The 24,047-nt window shown below is 53.0% G+C and overlaps 5 protein-coding genes across 11 annotated transcripts in view; 2 read left to right on the top strand and 3 right to left on the bottom strand.

The window, feature by feature from the left end:
- Nucleotides 1-954: 954 nt before the first annotated feature.
- Nucleotides 955-2,942, top strand: EMC9 (ER membrane protein complex subunit 9). The gene is given in 5 exon segments (XM_008708834.2): nt 955-1,214; nt 1,328-1,405; nt 2,280-2,349; nt 2,439-2,533; nt 2,696-2,942. Coding segments are annotated over 5 exon segments (624 nt in total). The 5' UTR covers nt 955-1,014; the 3' UTR covers nt 2,877-2,942.
- PSME1 (proteasome activator subunit 1) lies at nt 2,932-5,707 on the bottom strand. The gene is made up of 11 exons (XM_008708784.2): nt 5,555-5,707; nt 4,897-4,929; nt 4,689-4,751; nt 4,463-4,573; nt 4,329-4,374; nt 4,117-4,214; nt 3,797-3,865; nt 3,644-3,711; nt 3,482-3,536; nt 3,319-3,405; nt 2,932-3,159 (listed from the first exon to the last, which is right to left on the bottom strand). Exons 1-11 carry the CDS (start codon nt 5,591-5,593, stop codon nt 3,079-3,081), a joined length of 750 nt encoding a protein of 249 aa, XP_008707006.2. The 5' UTR covers nt 5,594-5,707; the 3' UTR covers nt 2,932-3,078.
- Nucleotides 5,708-7,597: 1,890 nt separating this feature from the next.
- Nucleotides 7,598-10,314, bottom strand: FITM1 (fat storage inducing transmembrane protein 1). Its single transcript, XM_008708832.2, has 2 exons — nt 8,619-10,314; nt 7,598-8,235 (listed from the first exon to the last, which is right to left on the bottom strand). Exons 1-2 carry the CDS (start codon nt 8,876-8,878, stop codon nt 7,623-7,625), a joined length of 873 nt encoding a protein of 290 aa, XP_008707054.2. The 5' UTR covers nt 8,879-10,314; the 3' UTR covers nt 7,598-7,622.
- Nucleotides 10,315-12,183: 1,869 nt separating this feature from the next.
- DCAF11 (DDB1 and CUL4 associated factor 11) lies at nt 12,184-20,091 on the bottom strand. 7 transcript variants are annotated; one of them, XM_008708780.2, is made up of 16 exons: nt 19,934-20,020; nt 19,575-19,643; nt 19,103-19,470; nt 18,154-18,281; nt 17,805-17,932; nt 17,463-17,527; nt 17,049-17,149; nt 16,672-16,818; nt 16,404-16,458; nt 15,978-16,046; nt 15,563-15,620; nt 15,277-15,462; nt 14,670-14,823; nt 14,107-14,259; nt 13,136-13,242; nt 12,184-13,053 (listed from the first exon to the last, which is right to left on the bottom strand). In XM_008708780.2, exons 3-16 carry the CDS (start codon nt 19,255-19,257, stop codon nt 12,919-12,921), a joined length of 1,641 nt encoding a protein of 546 aa, XP_008707002.2. In that variant the 5' UTR covers nt 19,258-19,470; nt 19,575-19,643; nt 19,934-20,020; the 3' UTR covers nt 12,184-12,918. The 7 variants fall into 7 exon arrangements, 5 of the variants coding, with proteins under 5 accessions (XP_008707002.2, XP_040476700.1, XP_008707004.2 ...); XM_040620766.1 differs by lacking the exon at nt 19,934-20,020 and adding an exon at nt 19,731-19,902; XM_008708782.2 differs by lacking the exon at nt 19,575-19,643 and having other exon boundaries at nt 19,103-19,309; nt 19,956-20,091.
- Nucleotides 20,016-24,047, top strand: part of NRL (neural retina leucine zipper) — a 27,018-nt gene continuing 22,986 nt past the window's right edge. Inside the window, exon 1 of the mRNA XM_040620768.1 lies at nt 20,016-20,145. The gene's annotated coding sequence lies outside the window, so the exon portion shown is untranslated. The remainder of the gene's footprint in view (nt 20,146-24,047) is intronic.

The raw sequence follows: 24,047 nt of genomic DNA, 5'->3' as shown, positions 1-24,047 counted from the left end.
GGACTGAAAGCTGAGCAAGTAAAAAGCTTTGGGGCTGAGATCAGGGAGAGAAGAAAGAACAACATTCACCATCAGCTCAGTGCAAGCCTGGAGAGGGAGTGAGGTTTCCCTGGGAGAATTATAGGTGAATGGTGGGACTCCTTCTCAAGAGCTGACAGGGGAAAAAAACGCCCTCAAGGCATTATGTTGAAGGAAATTATACCGCAGGACATTAAGGGAAGGAAGGGTTTATACATTTTTTTTGTCCTCTTTCCCCCTCCTTCAGCCAATTGCTGCCTTTATTTCTGCAGAGACTACATTAGGGAAACCAAGGGCCAGATATCCTGTAGTGGCAAGGGTAAGAGGGCTCAACAGTGACGGAGCTGGCCTAGAGTACAAATCCAGTCATTCCATAGTAGAAGCAGGGCAGTCCGCTTCGTGCCCAGGTTCGGAGATGAGCGCTCTGGGACACCCGACACGGGGCGCGCTCTCCACCCTGCTGGCTTTGCTGGGCCTGCGGGGGCGGGCGGCACAGGTATCAGACGAAGCCATCCTGCAATCCTGGGGCGAAGTCGAGTAGCCTAGCCAATCAGCTTGCGGGCAGTTCTCTTTAGTTTTCAATTGTGGGTTCTTTCCAGTTCGCGGGAGACAAAGGCGGGGCAAGGTTTGGGCGCGGCCGATGATTGGGCAAAATAAGAACCTTTAAGCCTATCAAAGAGCACCACGTGGGCGGGACTCCAGAAGCGGGTGCAGCCTCCCGCAGCCGGCCGGGAGTTCCCCAGACCCGCTAGGATCTGCGACCGCCCGCTGGGGGGCGGGTGGAGGCGGAGCTCGGCGCTGCAGCATGCAATCCGGACCGTGCGCGTTCTGGGCCAGGTGGGGGCCCGGCGCCGGGACCGAGGTCCCCCGAAGCCGGCGGGCTGCCTTCGAGCCGAGTCAGCGTCACTGCCGAATCTAAGTGAGGGGGCAGAGGGAAGGGCGAAGGAAGGCGCCGGGGGGGGAGCTTCGCGGACGCGAGCTGGGGCCCGGCTCGCCATGGGGGAGGTGGAGATCTCGGCCCGGGCCTACGTGAAGATGTGCCTGCACGCCGCCCGGTACCCGCACGCCGCCGTCAACGGGCTATTGCTGGCGCCCGCGCCGCGGTCGGGAGAATGTCTGTGTCTCACCGACTGTGTGCCCCTGTTCCACAGCCACCTGGCCCTGTCCGTCATGCTGGAGGTCGCCCTCAACCAGGTGCCGCCGCTGGACACCCACCGACCACCGCGAAACCCCCTAACACCCCTAGCCCAAGCCCATCCCCGGCCTATCGGCAGCAGTGAGCACCTACAGGGCGGGCGGCACGATTGAGTTTCTGATGGCCCCTTTCCCAGGCCGGTCTGGTAGTGGCTGGGTACTATCATGCCAATGCAGCTCTGGACGACCAGAGGTGAGTGGAGTGGCCAGAGGCAGAAGGCTAAGGGTTATGGGATGGGGGATCAAGAGAACTCTTGGTCATTCCTTCCGTCTTTCCTTCGTCAGGTGGCTTAGGAACTGGGACTATATCCACCAGGCACTAGGCTGGGTACTGGAGTATAGAAATATGAAGGAGCTCCCTGGAGGAGCTGTGATGGGGGTGGGGAGCATAGTTGTGTATCAATAACAAGCTGACACCTGGTTGTAACTGAGGTGACCCCCGCCAAGTGCTGAAAGAACACAGAGGATGCCCAACCAGCAACTCTGGGGGAAAAAAGAAATTTCCTTATGTACAGAAAAAGTTATCTGTTTACATATTAATCATGTATCTGAATCAAATTATAGACAGTTTTGTAATTTGCTTTTCTCTCCTCACTTAGTAAATATGTGCCATCTTTCCATCTCTACACCAAGATTTACCTTATTCTAACAGCTCTATAGTATGAGTATGGATGTACCATGATTTATGTAATGCCTTAAACATTGAGATCGTTTCCCCTTTTTTGTTAATACAGACACTGTCCAGTTATCTGTAAATTCTTTATGAGTAGAATTTCTGGGTCAACATATGTATAACATACTGTTTATATTTGGGTGGTTATGCCAAATTACCCTCCCGAAAGACCACCTTTGATCTCCACCTTGACCAGTAGTCTGAGCACCTGTTTTCCACTGCACTCAAGCATTAAGCAGTTGTGTATGAAGCTTCAAGCAGGCCTAACCCCCTAGACCCCCTACAGGGAAAGGCCACTGCTGTGGCATCATTTAGGAGACCTGGGAGGTCCAGCTCAGATGGACAGGGTCTACCATGGTCAGCTCCTCACTCCTCTCATCTTCCCTCTACACAGTGCTGGGCCCCTGGCCTTGAAAATCGCTGGGCGGATTGCAGAATTCTTCCCTGGAGCAGTCCTTATTATGGTGAGGTTTGGATTTCAGGGTGGGGAGCTGGTGAGAAAGTAGGACAGGGGATCCTTGAAACCCTCACCAGCCCTTCCTTGTCCACACAGTTGGATAATCAGAAACTGGTGCCTCAGCCTCATGTGCCCCCCGTCATCGTCCTGGAAAACCATGGTCTCCGTTGGGTCCCCAAGGACAAGAACTTGTGAGTGCCCCACTCCCTCCACCAATTCTTGGAAGCCCACAGCTTCTGGGCCTCCTCTGTCCTTGATCTTGCCCCAAGGGTCCTTCTCTAGACGCTAACCTCTGCCAAGTGTCTGGGCCCACTGCCTGCTGAGTTTGACCTCCACGGGGGTTATTATTTCAGAGTGATGTGGAGGGACTGGGAAGAGTCACGGCAGATGGTGGGAGCTCTGCTGGAGGGCCGGGCCCACCAGCATCTTGTGGACTTTGACTGCCACCTTGACGACATCCGACAGGACTGGACCAACCAGCAGCTGAACACCCAAATCACCCAATGGGTTGGTCCCACCCATGGAAATACCTGAGCCAGGGCTGGGTGGGTGGGAGGGGAATGGTTAGGATCCAATAAAGAGACTTGGGTTGAAGGACAATGGTATGACTGTTTATTGTGCCTGGGAGGCAAGGGGAGGGAGAAACCTCAACAGGCTGAAGTTGGGGAAAGTCTGGAGTCCTCTGTAAAAGACAGGATGGTCTCTGCTGGACCCATTACAGAATGAGAGGAGGCTCTCAATAGATCATTCCTTTTGTTTCTCCCCTGGGCTTCTTGAGCTTCTCGAAATTCTTCAAGATGATGTCATATAACACAGCCTACAGGGCCAGAGAAGAGTGGGGATCAGCCACAGGCCCCCGGTGGCGCCTGTGCCCCATTTCTAGCCTTATGGAGAGGCTAAGCTCTGTGACCCTTCACCCCCAGCCTGCAGGGTCGGGGAGTAGGTGGCCTGGGAAAGCTGCCCCCCCCTTCCTCACGTAAGCGTTGCGGATCTCCATGACCATCAACCGGATGTCCCGGTACTCTGCCTCATCCAGCTCGTGCACCAGCTGCCGATAATCACCCTGTGGGAGACCTGGGTCAGGCCTGACTTCAGATGGTCCTTCCCCCACCATGCACCCTGACTTGCGCCTCACCTACCACGTGGGGCTGCTTGGCTGCTTTGGTCACAGCATCGCCCCGCTCAGAGAAATACCTGTAGGAAGTAGAAGGGTATGGAGTGGGAGAAGGAAGAGGGAGCCCAGGCCCCTGTCCAAGGCAAAGGCAGGGTGTGCGTGCACGTGCAAGTGGGCAGTCACTCACTTGGAGATTTGAGTGTGGAAGCCTTCCAGCTTGGTGTGAAGGGTGGTCATCAGCTCAAACACCTTCTCCTGGGGAGAGAATGCAAGGGGGAAAGTGGAGAGCAGCAGGGACTGGAGCAGCAAGGAGGGCAGAGGAGTGGGGGAGTGCTCTCACCTGGACAGCCACTCCAAAATTGTTCCCATCCTCAATCCGCGGTATCTGCAGCTGCAACCAGGTGGTGACCTGGGAGGAGGGAAAGGCATCAAAGCCATATCAGCTCCCAACCGAATTCCCAGGTTCCTGTCCTCTGCTTCCCTGCCCACGGTCAGGGGACGTGTGCCAAGTCTGTCCTAAGTCCCAGGGCCTACATTTCTGGCGTCATTTGCTCTGTTCTCTCCTGCTAAGACCTGGCCGCTGCTAAGCCCTACCTGGCAGGGACCAAGGAGGACAAAGGGTTAGATCTGAAGCCTGGGGGTGGAAGTGGGAGGGCTCACCAGGTTGAGCTGCTCAATGACATCCTTGATCTCAGGCTTTAGACGCTGGAGGAGGACTACAATCTTCTCATTGCAATTCACTGGGCCACAGGGAGGACCTAGGTAGTGGGTAACAGGTCAGTCACCAGGCTGGGACTGTGTGAGGGTAGGGAAGAGGAATCCCTAGGGAAGAGCTCCTGGGAGGTGAGACTCAAGTCTCTTCATGGTGGTACCTTTGTCTTCGTCTTCCCCTTTCTTCTTTTCATCTTTGTCTTCCTTCTGCAGGGAGAGAGGGGCTCTTGGGAGTCAGGCCTAAGGTTGATTTTTCCCATGGTTGGGTCCCTCCTCCCAGCTCTTCCCAGCTTGCCTCCTGCTGTTTCTTTCGTTCCTCTTTCTCTTTCTCCTTGACTGGATCAGGCACCGGGATGTCCAGCGGGGCCTTCAGATTGCTCAGGTTGGCTTCGTTGAGAGCCGGCTCCTGGTGCAGGGTGGGAGGAGGGCTGGAGGCAAGGGCATCCCTCTCACCTCGCTCTCATGGCTCCCCAGACTCCCCCCTCGACCCCTACTCTCTAGCTTTCTGCAGCCCCCAGTACCTTTAAAAATGCATCCAACTCAGAAATCTTCTTGGGGAAGTAGCTCCCCAGCAGGTTTTCTGTCTGTGTGTGAGGTGGGGATGGGGGAAGATGGGGGTCAGAATCAAAGGCTGTTCCGGGCAGTGCAGCAGGGCTGACACTGCCCAGCAAGGAAGGGTTGAGCAGTGGGAGTTAGGTAGGGGTGGGGTGCTGCTGGGGCAGGTCTTACCTTGGTACACAGGTCTTCCCGGAACACGTCCACCTGTGGGACACAGGCAGCCCTTCACACACCTGGCTTTACAGCCAGTTCATATGAGGACCGTTCCCTTAGCGTTGTGTAGGGCCTGACCTGGGGTAAGGTGGACTGCATCCCGTGGGGTTGGGGAGGGTGAAGACCCTGGGTCTGGATGTGGGGGATGAGAACATTGCTGGCGGTGAAGGGCAAATGATCCAAGTGAGAACAGATCCCTCGGGTCTCCTGGGCTGTACAAGGAGGGGTGTAAGAGCCTCTGCGACTGGGGCAGGGACAGCGTACGCTGTGGAGTGGGCCAGGGGCCCTCCCGTGGGAAAGGCCATGAGGTGGCAGGCAGCTCCGGCACCCTGCCTGTGTGTGGCCCGGGGCCCCACGCCAGCGGACTTTCCCTGCACGCCAGCTCTCCGCTTCACCGCACCCCGCTGAACCTCGACCGCCTGGCCTCTCCCGGCAGGCGGACCTCGCCTGTCTCCCCCGGCCAGAGCACAGGTGCACCTAGCACTGAGGCTCACACGGGCTCCGATCCACCGCGACCCCGACTCGCGACGGGGGCTGGGGGGCGGGTCACGGACGCCTGCAGCCTTTCGGAGTCACGCCTCCCTAATGGGCCCTTCCTCGAACCCGCAGCGCTCACCTTGGCTTGGGCTTCAGGCTGGACCCTGAGCGTGGCCATGGCCGGGGTGGGGGACCTAGCGCCGCACCAAAAGCGGAGTGTGCACGGGGAAGGGAAAGCGAAAGCAGCGCTCGCCAGCCGCACGGCCTTCCTGGGTAGTCCGGGAGCGGAGGTACTGGAGGGGGCGGGGCCAGGCCCGGAGAGGAGCGGGCGGAAAGCGGCAACCGCGGCCGGGCTCCCCCTGGAGGCCGAGAGGAGTGCTGCCACTGTTTCCTCCGCCGGGCGGCCAGACCCAGCCCAGCCCCTCCCTCCCCGCCTCCTCACTTCCCGCCTTTGGTCCCCCAGCCTACTGCCACTACCCTCACCACACACACTTCTTTCCACGCCTCGCCTCGGCACGCACCGCGGGCCCCCCTCCCCGCCTCCCGGAGCCCATAGGTCGGCCACCCAGCCAGTGCCCGCCTCCCACCTCCCTGCCTCTGGACTCTGGTTCTCTCCTGTCCCCGCTTGGCCTGGGACGGTGATAAGCCTTACGTGGCGCTCTTCCATCTTTTCTGGCCTCTCTTCCCTAGCTCTGGCTCCACGGACATCGTCTGGCCATTGCGTTGACATTCAGACGCTGTCATCACTTCAACCCAAACCCGGGTCAGCTCCCTCCTGACCCTACACCCCTCTATACTCTCCACACAGACCTCTCTCTGGCTTAAAGCTCTTTCTCACTTTCCTGTTGACCTTAGAATGAAATCTAAAGGGCTTTCCTGGCCCAGAAGGCTTGCCTGGCCTGCCTGGCACCTGTTCTGCCCCAACTTCACTTTCCTGGGCTTTTCCCCTTTCTTTACACTTGCCAATAGCTGGACCTCCCATTGTTGCTTAAACCCGTTGTGTCAGGTGTCAGTCACTCTTGCCTCAGGTCCCTTTGCCTGACATACCCTTTCCCTGCCCTCAGCTCAAATGGCTCTCCAGAGGGAACTCTCTCCATGATCCTTTATAAAGTACCTCCCCGACAAGTCTCTATTTACAAACCAGCCTGTTTTAGTACATTCATAGCACTGAAGCTCTCTGATATTAGCCAGTTTATTTGGGGGGGGGGGATAGTGTGTGTAGACCAGGGGTTGGCAAAGTTTTTCTCTAAAAGGCCAGATAGTAAATATTTTAGGCTAGCAGGGCTAGGTTCCAATAAAACTTTATCTGTGGACACTAGAATTTGAATTCTGTGTAATTCTCACATACCATGATATATTCTTTTTTTTTTCCCCCAATCATTTAAAATGTAAAAATCTTTCTTAACTCTCAGGCCACACAAAATCTGGCCACAGGAGGGCTGTAGCTGCTGGTTCTCGGTTTGAGCACAGACAATGGACCCCTGTTGCCTGGGTTTATAATCCTGGCTTTGATATCTACTAGCTGTGAACAAGTCACTTAACCTCTGTGCCTCAATTTTCACAACTGTACAATAGGAACACTACCAAACCCACCTGATAGTGTTGTTGTTATGAGGACTAAATGTCTTGGTTTATATGAAGAGCTCAGAGACACTTAGAACTCTGCCTGACGCGTAGTAAGCCCAAGAGAGTGTTTGCTGTTATTTGTGAGTTTATCATCTGCCTCCCCCGTTAACCCTTCAGCCCCAAACAGCACAAACCCTGTCTTTCTTATTCACAAGGCATGGAACTATGCTTGGCTCCATAAATACCTGCTAAGTAAATATGCCCAGACAGGCAGGCCCTTAAGGAAGGCGGAAGGGGGGATTCGGTGAAGGAGGCAGAAGAAACAAATCAACCAGGCTGGAGACAAAGCCCCTGTTCAGCGGGAACGCTGCCCCTACCTAAGGGCACCCTGCCCTAGCATTGCCATTCCTTGACATCCAAGCCCTCCAGAGAGCTTGAAGTCTGCAAGGACTGGGAGACTTGAAAGGACAGAGGAGGAGAGCAAGCACAAGGAAGGACGTTCAAGGTCGCTAATGGCAAGGAATGGCTGAGGAACTCGCGAGAGACTGCCTGACTCCCTTCTTACGCTTCCCACCCTTTCTGAGTACCCCAACCAAATGACAAGCAGAGCCCGAGCTAGGCCTGATTTGCCTTTATTTCTTTCAGTTATGCTTGCGGCTGGGGTGGGGCCGAGGGAAGAGACCGTGGCCCGGGCTCCCTGGAGACCAGGGCTGATGATACCAGCTGCCATAGGTGAGATACCAGGCAAAGGTGCCCACTGCGGCACCCACCACCTTGTGGGTGTACTGGTGGAAATAGATGACGGTACAGAGCAGCAAGAAGTTCCAGAGGCCCAGCAGCAGCACGTTGAGCAGGAAGACGAGGCGCAGGGGGGCCCCGGCTGGCAGCCCGTGGGCCAGATACTTGGCGAACACTGCGGCTTCCTCGGCCATGAGCAGGCAGCAGAAGGTGAGCAGGAAGGTGTGGGAGGAGACCGTGTAGCCCCGCCACTGGTGGCCGGCTGCCAGGCAGCTGCGGCGGTCAGGAAGCTCGTGGAGCAGCAGGCCCTGGGGCAGAGGCTCGAAGCAGGAGCCAGTCAGGTCCTCGATGAGCAGGAAGGCCCGGCCGGCCCCCCGCCACACTGCCGCCCCCACCACCAGCCGGCTCAGGTGCCGGGCGGTCACTGCCACACGGCGCGTAGCCAGGAACACCACCAGCAGCACGAAGCCCCCCAGGAAGGTGCATGTCCAGCCCCATGCCGAATTCACAAACTTTCTGTGGACACAGAAGAAGGGAGGCTAGCTACTGAGACCCCCTCTGCCCCATCTTCCACCCCATCTATGTTCCCATCAGTGCCCTGTCCCCCGTCCTGCATATCATCACTGGTTCTGTTTCCTCCCCCCTCCTCCGCATCCACTTAAACTTTGCTGTCTCCTTGGAGGCCCACTCAGCCTTCTAGGAGCCATATTTCCTCTTCAGCCCTGCTCCTGATTTCCCCTGGACCCCACGACTCTCTTCCCCTCCCCCTCCTCCCAATTTCTCCTCAACCTCCTAGCCTATTTTTAGCCTCCAGACTGGCAGGAGGACAGAAGCCCGGATGAGGGAGCTGGGATCGCAGAGCGCAGGGAGCCGGCGCCCACAGCCTCCTGGGGACTCACATGTTGAAGAAGTTGCCGTGGCTGGCGAAGATAGTCCGAGGGTTGACATGGAACTGCAGAAGGGGCCCAAAGATGACCACTGCTGCCAACCAGGCATGGTAGAGGCGCCGTAAGCAGGGGCTGCCCAGGAGGCGGGCGGTCTGTTCACTTCCAAAGTACAGCAAGGCAGAGGCCACCCAGAGGAGCACCCTGACCAGGCAGCCCAGCAGTGCCTGGGTTCGGGCCCCCAGCCCTGCCCCCACCGCCGGCCCCCGCTCCATGTTCCCTCCCCTCCCCACTAACCGTTTGCTCTGCTGGGCAGCTGAGGAGGGGCTGATGGGGCCCCCCCTGGACAAGGACAGGCAGTGACAGGTGTGGCAGACACAGGGCAGAGCCCTGTTGGCAGCTGGCAGGCGGGGGAGAGGGGCGGGGGGCAGTAAGGGGCCAGGGCGGAGGGCTGCCACGTCAGCAGGGTCCTAGCTTTGGATGTGTGTCCTGACAGTGGCCTGTGTCCTTCCTGTGAGCCCTGTGTCCTCAGCTCCAACCACGTTCTAGTTCTTGTCGGAGGGCCAGGCCTGCTGTTCAGTGTTTTGTCCACAGCCTCTCTGGGTCTGCCCGTCTGTCTGGTCAGCCAGTGCCCGCCACCCCACCCCAACATCACCATGTGTGCTCCGCAGGGAAATCAGGGGTCATGAAGATTCAAACTAACCAAACCTTGGAAATCATTAAAAAAAAAAAAAAATCTGTGTCTGCCTCATCATCAGTGTGGTCCACCCCTCTCCTAAATTCTGAGCACAAGAGCCCACTGCTGCAAGATGCATAAGACGGCTGTGCACGGCACCATGTCCACGTCAGGCTGGGGAGGCACACCAGCTGGGGTAGCCTTTATGCACCATGACCATGACCCTAAGGCTTGCCCCAGCCCCAGCCCCTGTCTGGTGTGAGGGACTCTGAGTGGCTAGTCCAGCCCTACGTAAACCATGGTGGTTATGCAATGCACAAGACAACAGATCTAAGATGGGACCATTCTTTGGTATGGTTATCATGACGGCCAACAGATGAAATTCACGTGTCCTGTGGAAGGTGTACTGTATGAGAGATGGTAGTGGCCCAGGCTGGACTTTCAGGACCCCCAAGATTAGGCTGGGAGTGGGGGAGACCCTACAAGGAAAATCCCCAGCTTAGAGCCCATCAAAACCTTAGGTTGTGTCCTCCAACCAGTTACCCTGGGTCCTAAATCCCACATTGGCCTCCCAGCCTGACCCCCAGGGCTGGAGCCACAAGAAGCCACAAGGAGAGTAACCTGCCCAAGGGATATCCCTGCTATTTAATAACTGTTCTGAGATCGTTTTTTGTCATCCTTCCTCATTCCTCAGAACTGGTAGTGGCATTTCAGAGCACAGTGGAGGCCCACGAAATAGTGAAAGGAATGAGCACCTAGAACACCTAGAACACCTAGGTTCTGAGCTGTGTGACTCTGGGAAGGTCCACTAGTCCTCCTTGGTCCTCAGTGCCCACATCCAGAAACTGATCAAGATGGGTTCATCAGTTAGATTCCTTCCGGGTCCTAAAGCCCGTACTTCACATAGCTCGTGTTCACGGACCCTAACAGGAAGACCTATAGAAACTTCCACATTCTTAGGTTGACAAAAAAATCTTTTGAAGATTGTATTCATTTATTTGAGAGAGAGAGAGAGTGAGCATGAGTGAGGGGAAGGGCAGAGGGAGAGGGAGAAGCAGACTCCCTGCTGAGCAGGCTGGATCCCAGGACCCCAGGATCCCAGGACCCTGGGATCATGACCCGAGCCGAAGGCAGAAACTCAACCGACTGAGCCACCCAGGTCCCCAACAAAAAATTTTTCATTGTAATTTTAAATAGTTGCACAGGACATGATTTCCAATGCATTATCTCTCTCTCTCTCTCTCTCTCTCTCATTCTTTTAAATATACCAAATGGAATCTAAACACTACAGTGATTATATATCTTTCCATTTTCCATTTAAAAAACATGTGACAAGATCTTTTTTTGTTTGTTTTTTGTTTTTTTTTTTGTGACAAGATCTTAATAGTCAGAAATTATATTTCTATTAGACTTCCCCCAAGGAATTTATCCTACTATGTTTTTATGCCTGAAAGTCTTTTATCGATCACACTTCTCTGCCAAAAAAATGTATATAATTTGACTTAATTTTTTTTCTAACGATTTACCCATTTATCTTAGCACACAAGCAGGGAGAGGGGCAGAGGAAGAGGGAGAGAATCCCAAGCAGACTCCCTGGGAGATCACGACCTGAGCCAAAACCAAAGTTGGCCGCTTAATTGACTGAGCCACCCAGGAGTCCCTGAAACTTACTTTTTAATTATTTCCTGTGATCATAAGGCCCTAGAAGTTAAAAGATTTTTCTTCTGGATAGAGTTCTCATAGTAATTGTTAGTAGTACAAAATGTATAATTAGTATAGCAAAGATTTCACACATTGTGATAATTAATAATAAACACAAATTGTATTGGAAATGCATCTCTTAATGAGAAGAACGGGTGGTCGTTGCGGCCTTGATTAAAGGAGGCTTTGAGGAACGCCTGGGTGGCTCAGTCAGTTAAGTGTCTGCCTTTGGCTCAGGTCATGATCCCAGGATCCTGGGACCGAGTCCTGCATCGGGCTCCTTGCCCAGCAAGGAGTCTGCTTCTCCCCTTCCCTGCTTCACCCCCTGCTTGTGCTCTCTCCGACAAATAAATAAATAAAAATCTTAAAAAATATATAAAGGAGGCTTTGAGGATACTGATAATTTTAATTTGCTTCTAATTTTGGCACCCTGGAGGTTCTGGGTGAGACAGGCGGCATCCCTGGGTTAAAGGCAGAAGGGGAATGAGGCGGGCTGATGGGAAGGGAGACTGGCATGATAGTTTCCCATGAGGCAGAGCAGTCAGAGGAAAGAGAACACACGTAGGCTGGGCAGCCGGACAATCTACTCTTTCACAACTACCTGTTTTGCTGTGAAACAGGTGTCCCTTTTACCCCCGGCTGTGTCTTTGAGAGCCCCTGGAGGTGTGCATCCTAGGTTGAAAATTGAGTTAGGGATAATGAAATGTCACGGGGACAGATCGATCAGAGCTGGGTGAGAAGCCCAACCAACTCCCCTCCTGACCATACCATGGCTTTGCTCTGGGGCATGTCCCCTGACCTGTGCATGCTGCCACTTCCTCACCTGTACAAACCGTGGCTGTGAATATGGGGCCCAGCATCAGTGCCCACCAGGCTCTCTCTGGCTCTGGGCTACTTCTTCTCCTAGACGGGACCAGCTCCAAGGCCAAATGTGGGTGTTCCAGGCTCTAATCTAAAACACGCTTACTTCCTGCTATCTCAATTTCTACTTGCTGCAAGTTTCTGAGTTCAGTGAGGGAGCTGTCTGTTGCAGAGCCCAGTTAACAAATGATTTTGGTATTTCTCTTCATCTTGGGGGCATCAAAGGGGTATTTTTTCCCATAGAGAAGCATATCTGAAGACTTTGTCAAAACTACTTTCTTGAAGTGAGAGGATAAAAGACCTCAGATAAGAAAAAGAGGGAGACAGAGACAGACACTGAGCCAGGTTCCCACAGAGAATTTATTGAGGGAGCCAAAGCCAGTGAGAGGACGAAGGAGTCCTACTTCAACAGCCCTCCTTGAAGCTGCTGGCCTCCAGCATGATGGAACAGTCTGGGAAGGGAGGGCCTGCCCTGTGTGGGGCCACATGGAGCCTCTCACACCACAGCCTGTCCCACCCGGAAGACCCAGACAGAGAGGGAGAAAACATCATTCCCACCCCAGGAGGGTGCTGAGGACACGCCTTACTCGTCCCACCCTCCCCAAAAAGGCTAGAGCTCTAGCCTTCAGGACCTCTGGAAGAATGGCCAGGATGCCTGGCCTTCTGATTGGCCAGTCTAATCCTCAACACAAAGGCCAGGGCAATGGGCCCGGCTGACAGCTCAGTTCAGACCTGACCCCAGGCATCTACTCTAGAAGCTAACACTTAACATCCACACATGATTAAAAACACTCGGGACAGTTCTCCTGCTGACAAGGGCCACACCTCAGATAATGGCAGTCCTGCTGGACTCTGGCCAGAGATAGAGAGCCAAGCCAGCTGGTGTGAGCACACGAGGAGACCACTCTGCCCCTTGGGGAGGATCTTCCAGGGCTCAGCGAGGGCCCCAAAGCCTGCGCCTGTGTGTCTCCCCATCCAATGCCAGTGATCCCCCAGAGACCTCCCAGAAGGGAGAAAGGCAGGAAGAGGCAGAGAGCTTGCCAGAGGCTCGCCCGTGTACGGGGCTGGAGATCAGATCTACTGGGGTGAGGAAAAGGCTGTAGAGGGGTGGGGCACGGGGACAGGGGCACTACGTGGTTCCTCAGACTCTGGCTGGTCATCCTGGAAGTACTCAGCCTGGCGGTACTGCCACAGACGCAGGTTCCCGTCCCACTGCGGGGCAGAAGGCGGCAAGTAGTCAGGGGTGCTGCCCCACCGCACTGGTCCCCCCACCCCCCGACCCTTGCAACCTCACCGAACTGCTGACGATCTTTTCCTCAAAGGGATGCCAACTGACGTCCCGCACACAGGCCTTGTGGTTGGTCAGCTTCTTCACGATGTGGCCGCTGAGGAGGTCGTACACTGTCCGGGGAAGGCCAGAGTGGAGAGGGGCGGTCAGGGTACCTTCTAAGCGCCCCGCACGGTTCCTGAGCCACACTGCGTCCTGCCTCTCGGGCAACTGCCCCGCTTTCGCAGGGGAGCAAAGCCCACACCAGCGGATGCTCTAATGCCTCGGTTTCTTTTCCCTTTTCCCTGCCTCGGCGTGGGTGTGTGGTCTAGCGGAGCTTGGGTGACTCTCCCTGGCCCTTAGCTGAATGTCACAGGGTCACAGCTTCAGAAAATGCAATGTGGTTTTAAAGCTCTTTACAGCAGTGTTCTAAGAAACCCACAAGACATGGAAGGCACAGCAAAAGTGAGCAGTGGGCTGTCTGCGTAGACATCCGAATCTGCTCTTCCTCAACCGGACGGGCTTGCATCTTTCTCTCTCTCCGAGTGGGGCTCTATCCGAGTGCCTCCCTGGTACGGCACTGGCTTAGGCTCCTGACGGCTGTGGGTGTGTTTGGGGGTCCTTCTGTACACTCTTCCTGCTTTCGTGGCTGACGTCCTTTACTCCGAGCTGCTGTCTTTTTGTCCCTGTCCCCTGTCCCTGCACCTTTCATCTGCAATCTCTTTTTTCCCTTGACTGGCTACAAAACAGAACTGAGGATATTTCTGGCAATCTACTATATTTACTGACCAGAATTCTATGTTCCCTTTCTTAATTTAAAATGCTGATGAATATAAGGTTTTCTATTTCTCTGTTGAAGCCTAACCTGCTCCAAGCTAAATTAAATTTCACATGTAGTTACCACTGGGATTTTTAAGGTGGCCACTGGTGGTTACAGGTGAAATGCCAAAGAAACATTCCTGCCTTTCCAAGGCCCCCTGTTTTCCCACGATCCTTACCGACCACTTTGCCCGTAGAGCAGCCGCTGTAGATGAACTGCTGGCCGGTGCTATGGGTGGGGGAGAAGCGGCAGCGGATAAGGGTGTGCAGCACCCCGTGGCCCCGGTAGGTCATCAAGGAACTGTCCCCTGGGAGCTTCAGTTTCCGCCAGGCTGGGCAGGGATGCACGGAGAGCCCTTGGTTAGGGAGCCTGGACTCTGCTGTACGATCAGTCCTAAGCAAAGATCGATGCTCACCGACGACCACCTTTTCAACCCCCAATGGATGGCTCTCTCCCCACCTAATACTCACCAGGACAGCTCTGCTGGTTGTGAAGATACTGGAATACTTTAGTCTTGGTTGGTTCTGAGTGATCCCCAGCTGCCAGCCCTGGGAACCCCCACCTCTCCCCACCGTTTGACAAACAAAGAGTTAAGGCCTGGCAAGGGGGGGTGGGGGGAAGGGCCCCAGGCTACAGTCACGTCCACTGTGCCCATGCCGGGCCTTACCAGGAGTTAGATACTTGAACTGCCACCCCTGACTCTTTACTCTCCAGATCTCAGGTTCTACCTTCTCCACTCACCTTTTTTGGGCACCTGCTGCCAGCGGTAGTCCCAGTTTTGCTGTGTGGCAGCCTGCCGTGAGGCCTCCATGCCTTCCCGGCTGGAAAAGCGTCGGATGTCCCAGAGCTTGATGGTCTGGTCTTTGGAGTTGGAGATGAGATAGCGGGCATCACCCTGTGAATCCCCGGATGGATAACAAGGTGTCAGAGCTTGCAAACTCTGCTGTCTGTCCGTCTAGGTCTGCTTCTCCAGGTGAGGGGTGAGAATGCCAGTCCATTGACTTAGCTTGCCTCTTTCTTCTCTTCATTCAGGAGAGCTCACCACTGGTTTTCTACCATAGAACCCACCCCCTGGCTAGGCTTCCCCTTCTTTGCCCAGGGCACTGGCTGGGCCTCCTGTTCTATCCTGGCTTAACTGTCTTTCCTTCTACAGAAAGCTGTGCCCTGTTCCTTGAGGACTGGTGAATGCAGAAGGATCTCATGTTTCTTGGCTTAAGCCCCTTCCCTAAACTCCAGCTCTTGCAAACCTGAACCAAAAAGGAGCCTTGGGGAGTTCCCACACCCGTCCCCTTTGACATGCTCCTGGACAGACTGTAACCTGGCCATACAGGTCTGCTTCCCTGCCCACCTTGCTGTCAATGAAGGTGATGCCATCCTGGTGTCCAGCCAGTGCACCCACAGGCTTGGGGTCATCCTCCCGCATGGTGCGTCGATCCCACACTTTGCAGATGGCATCATCACCCCCAGAGAACAGGATCTGGGAGCTTATGTCAGCAAAGGCCACCGCATTCACATCATCCTCATGGGACTCAATCTAGGGAAGCAGGAAGCCAGAATACCTAGGACCTCTCTCTCTAGGTCTTCTAATAGGCCACAGACCAGGAGGCAGAGGCTCTCAGTCTCAGGAGCAATACCTGAAGGGTGCGCCGGTTCTGTTCTCGATCAAAGACATACAGGCAGCCATCATTGGCCCTGAAAGGGAAGGGATACAGAGGGTCCTGGAGCCAGAACTGAGAGGACCAGCGCTACGTATGCTCTGGAGAGTCCCTGCCGCAAAGTCCCGCCGAAGGGCAAGCCCTGGTCTCTTTTTACACAGGAGGTGGGAGAAAAATTAGCTATCTTTGCAAGGAGGTTTGAGACCTTCCAACTCATGCCGGGGAAACGGTGAGCAAGAGGTGAAACAGCTCGTAAACGCTAACCTTGGAAAAGCACTGGCTGTTCTCCATAGCTGCCTGGATAGCAGAGCAGTAGTCTCCATGAGAGCACAGCTGGTCTCCGGGAGAACTCCTAGCTCACCGACAGATGGGCTACATCCCCTCCCATACTCACCCTCCTAGCACTTCCCGTCCATCGGAGGAGACAGCGATGGAAAAGACTGCAAAGCGACGCTCGTCTGGCCTGAAAAGAGCAGAGAGGGAGCTGGGTTTAGTGGACCTCCCTCAGCCTCTGTTAATCTACACGGAATCTGACGAGGGCTGTAAGGCGTACTTCTGAGGGGAAAAAGAAGTCCTGCCAACATGTCCCAGAATGTGGATCACCTCTGTGAGAACCCCGAAATAATTCAGCAACCATCTATTTTACCCTGGTCCTCTGGCTGACAAGGATGGGTGCTTCCCTCCCAGGAATCCACACAGAGACCCTTGCAACCAGTGAACTTTTCCCGCTAAGCAGGAGTTTCTGGTTCAAGAGGTTTGCTCCTGGAGAGCCTTCCCTGAGAAGCTTCTGATGAGTCTGCCCAAGGAGGGAAGCCAGTACCTTAGGTCCAGGGCAGTGTGCGTGTCTCCCTCCCCGTAGATGTTGCAGATATGAACTAAGAGAGGCAAGAGAAACGAGAGATCTTTCAGGGCTGGGGGAAGGAGGGTGGAAGTGAAGCGAGGCAGGAGACGGAACAAAGGGCAAGGACGTCAGACCCTGGGGGTGAACTTCCCGGAAGAAGGCGTGGAGTCTGGGCACAGAGGACATGGGCATTTGGAGACCTTGGGTCCTGGGCTGGAGAGCCAGTGGAAGTCTGGGGCATACTCACTGTAATCAGACCAGCTGGAGTACAGGAAGTGGTTCCCGTCAGGGGTGAAGGCCACATCCAGGACGCTCCAGCCTACGTCCCGGGCCTTGATGCTCTTGAATTTATGAAAGCGGCCATACCGGCAGTCATACAGTCGGATCGTCTGGTCTGGGTAAGTGGGGATCGGGCAGAATTAGGGAACCCCCTCCTTGCATCCTCTCTAGATCTGCCCTCGCTTCCTCTGTACATCTGTGGAATCTTCCCTTGATCATGGGAAACGTGTTCTGGCTAAGCATCCCTAACCCAGAGTCTGAATTCCCTGGGTCTGGGGCTTTCTAGCCTCAGTCAGGGGGTATGTTCCTTGTTCCGGGGCACTTCGTGGGACCAGGGTGTGGTACCTTGGCAAGCAGACATGAAGATCTGACCATCTTTGCTGTAGATGCCGCAGAAAGCCTTCTGAGAGTAGGTATCGGTGAAGCCCAGATCATTGGGCAAGAAGCTGGGAAAGCAGAAGGAAAGTGAAGGGAAAGGGAGCTGAGGATGAGGAACGTCCCAGTTAGCAGCGTCCTAACAGAGCTGGCTGTGAGTACAAGGGCGGACTCCCCTTTTGGCTTGGGGTACGACCCCTTCTCTTTCATTCATTCAATCGTCCTTTCAATTTCTACACTTTTTCCAGTTTGTCTCCTCTCAAGGAGACCCCATTCGACCTAACTTTAATATCCCTGAGGACCCTCTAACACCTGTCCCTTCAACGTTTAGGGGATAAGAGCTATCTGGCCCTTAAGAGTCTCTCCACCAAGCCCCATACTCACTGAGACATCATTCGAGACCGTTCTCCAAGGGAGAAGCTTCCCCGGTGGCAGAGGCCCCGTTCTCTCTAAAGGAAGGGATTGGGGAATATTGCTAGCAGAAACAGAGGGCCACTTCAGCCGCACCAAGCCCCCTCTTCCGAAGATATTGCTCTTGCTACAGAAATGGACACCACACACACTAGTAAGTCCCACCAAACTCTCATGCAGGCTGGCTAAGAACTCTCCAGCTCTGGCACATGAGGCTTCCTTGGAAGGTTTACTTCCCTCTCCTTGGGGGCAGGCAGAGCTTCTGGCTACCTCGAGAGGCCTGCTGCCAGGCTGGTTGGAGGTGGAAAGGCCTACCTGGTGCAGCATCTGAGGAAAGGTGTGCTCCTGGGTTGCCCGCCTAAGCCCCAGCCGCCCTGTGGCCAATTCCACTTGGGTCTTGATCTCATTGCATTCCAGCTCCCGGGTGTCAGGGGTTGCATCCACTGTGAGTACCAAGGAAAAGTTCCACCCTAGGTCTTCCAGCCCCAGAACTGTGCTCCAGCCCACCCGATGTGGCTGAACAGACTGGGGCTGCAAAGACTCCCTCATTCCTTGAATTATTCTCATCTTCTTTCAACCTGTGGTTCTTGCAAAAAAATTTTAGAAAAACGGTTTCTAATGAAAGTCTTCCGATGTTAGGGTCTCAGTCTGCCTTTCCTCTTACCAGGTGGGTTGTATCGGTCCCCGAGACGACCATCCCAGGCACTGTCATGCTCTTCCTCTGAGTCCGAGAGGGCCTGGATGAGTTGTAAATTTGCTGCACCTCCGCCCTGCACCAACCTCACTTGGCCTCTGTGGAGAGATGCCCATGATAAAAGGGAGGATCCCTTCCCCAAACCAACCACATTCAGAGGCAATGGCTACCCAGCTCTTAGACCACCTGCTACTCAAACCCTCATACTGTCCCCATTTTGAAGTTGGAGGCTGACTAGACCTTGGCTGTTATTTTCAGTCTCCTATAAGACACGTTAGGAAATGAATCTTCACGCTAACAGCAGGAGTAGGGAACCCCAACATTCCATGGAGGTCGACAGACCTACTCAGGTGACCTCCTAGAGACTCAAAAATTCTGAAAGCATTTCCTTCGGAGCCTCTGCCTGGGGAGTCCAGCATAGAACACAGTATTCTGAAGGGATCCCCAGGCTTGTCTTCTCCCCAAGGAGCCACAGCTGAGAAACAGAGCCAAGTGGCACACCTTTCCAGTCATTACGGATCGTGGTCACTTTCCTCAAGAACAGGGTTAGAGTTAGGTTAATTTAAACTTGTTTTTCAAGTACTTCCACATGGTCTCATATCACATGTCGATAAATTCTCCAAAGTTCAACACCCACCTCCCCAGCTCTTCTCTTTACCCCCTACATCATGCCTTTTCCATCAGGGTAACGTTTTTATTTTTTTACTTACTTGGGAAATAGATTACACTTGTGTAGTCTTAGCTAGAGAGGCCCCTGGGTATTAAGCTGAGTGGCATGAGTGTCCAGAAGGGAAACTCAAACAGAACAGCTGGTCTGGGCTAATCCCATCCCCTATCTTCTATAACTTCCCTTCCTGGAGTTGGGATCAAGGAGGGACTGTGGTGGTCCCTGGTGGGGACACATCGGAGGGTAAGTTACCTGCGGAGGAGATAGGCCAGTACCTGGGCCAGATCCACATCTTCATCCTCCTCTTCTTCTTCCTCGCTCCGACGCAGGCTAGCCCCTCTTCGGGGCAAGCCCTCGGAGGGGTCTCCGGACCCAGTTCCTGCACTGCTGCTGTTCCGTGATCCCATCTTCTGGTCACAGCATCATTAGGTCCTGTGCAGGGTCTCCTCCTGTCACCTCCTTGGGTTTGGTGAAAGCAAAGCCTGCTCTAGAAACACCAGGGTCTCCCGAGATAAAGCGGGAGCTATCTCTAGGAGGGCTACCCCTCCTAGGGACTGAAATCCCTTCTCTGTAGCCTGTGACAACTCCCAAGGCTTCAGGAACACAAACCTTCCCCAATCCTGTGAAGCGAAAGAAATCAGAGAGTGAAGCCTAGGGCGCTACCCTAGCTCACCAATGAGAATCCTTTGAAGAGGAATTTCTCAGTTTTCTACCTCAAACTCACCTATCAAAGTCCCTGGAGGGGTGGGTGGGTGAATTCCCAGGTAACCTCTCCGGCCGACCAATCAAAACCCTCGCGGAAGAAAGCGCCTCATTAGCTTATCTTATCTAACCAATCAGAAGCCTTAGGGCTCTGAGACCCCCCCGACGCCCCCCTTACCGACCAATCAAAGCGCTCCTTTGCGAAAGCCGGCAGCAGCGACAACCAATGAGGTTAGAATTCGGCCTAACAACCCCTCCTTTCTCGCTTCACGCCCACGTGGTGTGCCGGGGGTGTGTACGCCAAGTGGGGGAGGCAGGGAGGAAGCCGAGAAGCCCCTCCCACTGAAGCTGGCGGTTACTGCCCCGCGCGAGACCACCCACCAGCCAGGAGCGGTCGCCGGACCTGCAGCGGCGCGAGGCCTTGTTTACACCGACGGAGGCCGCAGCGCTGGCCAACCGCTCCTCCGTCACGCGCCTCCTTCGTCATGCATCTCCTGGCTTCCCGGCCGGAGGACTGCAGACGTCACGCGTTGCCCCTGACGGCCCCGCCCCCTTGGCCCGCTAACTGGACAGCTGAGCGCGGTGATTGACAGGTGGGCGGGAGAAAGTGCGTGAGGGACAGGAGGGGAGGAGAAAGCGCCGGACCGAGGAGGGGCGGTCGCTCCCAGTTGGGAGGAGTAAGTGGAGAACCGGCGGCTTCCTGAATCAGAGACAGCGGAACTACGCTAAATGGGTGAGGGGCGGGGCTTACAAAAGAAATTGGTGGTTCGCTAGCTGGAGGTGTCTTTAGCGAAGGATACGATTTGCTGTCGGCCCCTCAAGTTCTTTTGGCTTCGCAATTTCCAGACGATCTCTAAGGGCCTCTTTTTTTCCTTCCCTTCCCCCTCCCCCCGGCTTCAGCCTTCTTTTTTTTTGCTGGCTGCAGCTTCAGTCGGTTTTGCCCTAAAGGGTGACCGGAGCCTTTGGAGTGTGTTCACGTCACAGATGGGGATCCAGTCCTCCACACCCTCCCTTCCGCGTTTAGCTTCCGGAAGCCTTGTTTCCGAAGGGCTACCCTTTCTAGACCACCCTTTAGCTGCTTGGGCAACTTTTTAGATGACCCCTGGATTCCCTTCGCGGTCTTTGCAGACGCTCCCTAATACACGCCAGGGGATTTAGGGGCCTTTCCGGTTCCGTCTGTTGTCCTTAACACTCTTCCGCTCTCCGTATTTGCAGACCTTCCCTAGACCCTCGGTCTTCGGCGGGCCTCTGAGCTCCCGGCCACTTGTCCGGGGAGTGCACGAGTGCCGCCTCCTACCCCTCCTCCGGGTTTATGAGTAACCCGCTGAGTCCAAGGCCGGGACGTGCCACGTCTCAGGATCCTCTCCTAGGCTGGAGGTCGAGTGACCTCGCCGCGCCGAGTGCAAAGGCCCTTGGGTCCAAGCTGCCCCTCAGCGCCTCCAGCGCACACTCTCTTAGAAGTGTTGGGAGCTCACCCAGTGGCCCCCTGAGGTCGCGGATGGGTGCGAGGGCTCTTAGTTCCCCTGGGCCCGCCTGCCGCGCACTCTCCCTGGGAGGGCGAGGGTGTGGTCAAACCCGGGCACTTGTTGGGCTGCAGACATCTAGAGCCGAGCTTATCTTCTCTGGCCACGAGAGCCGGCTTCATACGGGCGTGCGGTCCGTACAGGGCTCCACGCTTAGGCCCCATGCTTGGTTTAATGTTCTGTTATCGCTGTCTGAAACTCTTAATTTTTGAACCAGCACCCCGCATTTTCATCTTGCTCTGGGCTCTACTAATTATGTGGTTGGTTCTACCGGTCACCCACCTCTCATGGTCAGGTAATTTACTGTCAGTTTCCCTGTGACATTTATTGAGACCTTAGGATTCTGTGGTTTCTGGGTTATCCAGCCTGGAAAATCTGAAATCATTAATACAAACAAACAAAATCTTTCCCTCCTGTTTGCCCTTTAAATACAGTTCTTCAAGTCTTATAGATTCTTCAGCTAATTAGTTGAAATTGTTTTCACCGTCACCACCCAAAATCAAATTTTCATTACTTCTTGCTTCTCTTAGTTGATCTGCTGGAAATATTCTTCTCCAATCGCATTTTGTTCTTAACCTACAAGTGGTTCACTATTACTGTTTATTGTTTCAAATACAAACTTCGAAACCTGGTGTCTGTTTTTTTTTTTTTTTATCAGCCTCATTTTATGTTACTTCTGCCAAGCAAATATGCCCATAAATTCTGTGCTGTTTCCACCTTTGCACCTTTCCAGGAGAATTTCTTATCTGGGGGAAACTTTATCAGTGGACTCCCTCATGACCCAGTGGTACTACTTCCAGGAATCTAGGTGGAACCTGTATGCTAAATCTGGCCTTAAGATTTATGTTCAACATAGCAATTAGTGATAATAGTAAAACACTGGAAACAAATAGGCCCAATATACTACAATACGGGAGGATATTGGTTAAATAAATTACAGTCTGTATGGTAGACACAGACATATCATTAGAATGAGGCAGTCTTCTATTTTTATGCCATGGGAAATTGTGCAAGTTTCATTGGTAGGTTTTTTAAAAAGGTGGAGGTCAGTTCTTCTGGTGGCATGTTGTGATGGATGCAAAAATAATATGGTTTCAATTCCCCATTAAAAAGATCTAAAAAATCCAGGTTCATTATATCATTAAACAAATAATAAAATGGGGAAGGCCTTGCATGAACTAATGACAAAGGTATAGCACAAAGCATCAAGTATACAAAGGTATATCATGAACAATTAATACATTTTAAGCACTTTGAGTTCCACAGAAAAGAAACAAAAGCTTCTGTTACATTCATCTCCTAAATAATGCATTTCTTTTTTTTTTTTAATAATACATTTCTTCTTGATTACCTCTTTCCTCTTTTCCTTAGCCTCCTCTTCTCCTTAGCACTTACAAATCCAGTTTAAAACGGAAATAGAAATTCAGGCCTTTGAAATATAGAATTTGTATATTATTGAATAAAACATTAAAAATCATGGTAAATATTTCTAAAAATCTGAAATTTTATGACCAAAGTGAGTCTTAACATTAAGTCAAATGCTAAAGGAATATAGGATTTTATCTTTGGACCCATTGATTGATTTTTGTATGTAAAAGATTTTTAAGCTTATGACTTGTCATCTCATTTTATTTTTAAAAGATTTTATTTATTTATTTGAGAGAGAGAGTGAGCATGAGAGAGTGTACATGAGCAGGGGCAGAGGCAGAGGGAGAGGGAAAAGCAGACTCCCCTGCTGAGCAGGGCTCAGATCCCAGGACTCTGGGTTCGTGACCTAAGCCACCCAGGCGCCCCTATAAGACTTTTTAAATGTATATGAGCATTTATATCTTAGGACACACTCTGTGTTCCACTGAAAGAAAATAGCATTTCTTTTAAAATAGTTATAATGAAGTCATTTTGAGAAACTCTATTGACCTTCCCTGTCATGATTTGGAAATTTGGCATATTGCTTGGTGACATTTTGTAAAGTGCTTTTCATTTGGGCAGCTTCTACTTTTCCCAGCTACACTTGAAGCCACTTAAAGCCACAGAGAGCTTTCCTACCTTTTGCACCCGTTTTAGGACCTGTTCTAGCGATTGCTAAGTAAATGTCAGCTAGTTGACTTTCTGTCTGACCTGCCCCTGGCTGTTTCCTGCTCATTAGCATCCCCACTAGAGGGCGGGCTAGGCTAGAGAGGAGAGGCGAGCACATTTTTTTCCTTTTCTAGTTAATCCTGTCCTCCCTCTCCCCCACCCCACCTTCCAGCCTGGCGACTGCACAAAGCTCCTGGGACGCGTGTCCACCTCTGGGCTACACAAGGGAAAGGTCTGTCTTCAGAAGTGACTGATGACTCGTGTTTATACATTATCTCCTTGTAGCACGCTGCGTAGAAGGAAATGGGGAAGTATGCTAATTTATCCAGGACTTAAAATCTGTTGACTATAAAGCAACTGAGTAATTATGGGATTTCTAATACTCTCATGGCCTGCGTCCTTGAGAACCAGAATTTTTTTGTGTGGCAGATAGGAGGTACAGATGTGATACAGATTCCCTTGAGCCGGGAATTTGAGTAGGAGCTATCAGTATGAACTCGAGGTGGGTGATTTACTATCCCTTTCTATTGAAAAGATCTAGAAGCAATGGACCAATCCAGTAGCAATGTACACTTTTACCACTTAGATCTTAAAATACCATTTCCCATGGAAAGCAACCAGAGTTTGAACAAATGGCTGATTCCAGGCCTGGGGCAGGAAATGTACAAGATGAACCTGGAACAACTTATCTTACCAGATAGCAAGAAGCCAGCAAACACTATCAGGGTAATGTCAAAAGGACTCAGGAGCCAAGTTCTCAAGGCCAAAGTTGGGACAATTTGAGCATTAAAAGGATACTTTAATAAACATTAAGTATGTTTAAATCCATGAGTTCATAATGGGGTGTGAGTGTGTAAGTAACTAATTGTTCACCCTTTTACAGGATGATAGGAAAT

This window comes from Ursus maritimus, unplaced genomic scaffold, assembly GCF_017311325.1.
Source record: "Ursus maritimus isolate PB19 unplaced genomic scaffold, ASM1731132v1 scaffold_36, whole genome shotgun sequence".
NCBI classification, from domain to species: domain Eukaryota; kingdom Metazoa; phylum Chordata; class Mammalia; order Carnivora; family Ursidae; genus Ursus; species Ursus maritimus.
This window is presented reverse-complemented; position numbering and strand designations above follow the sequence as displayed.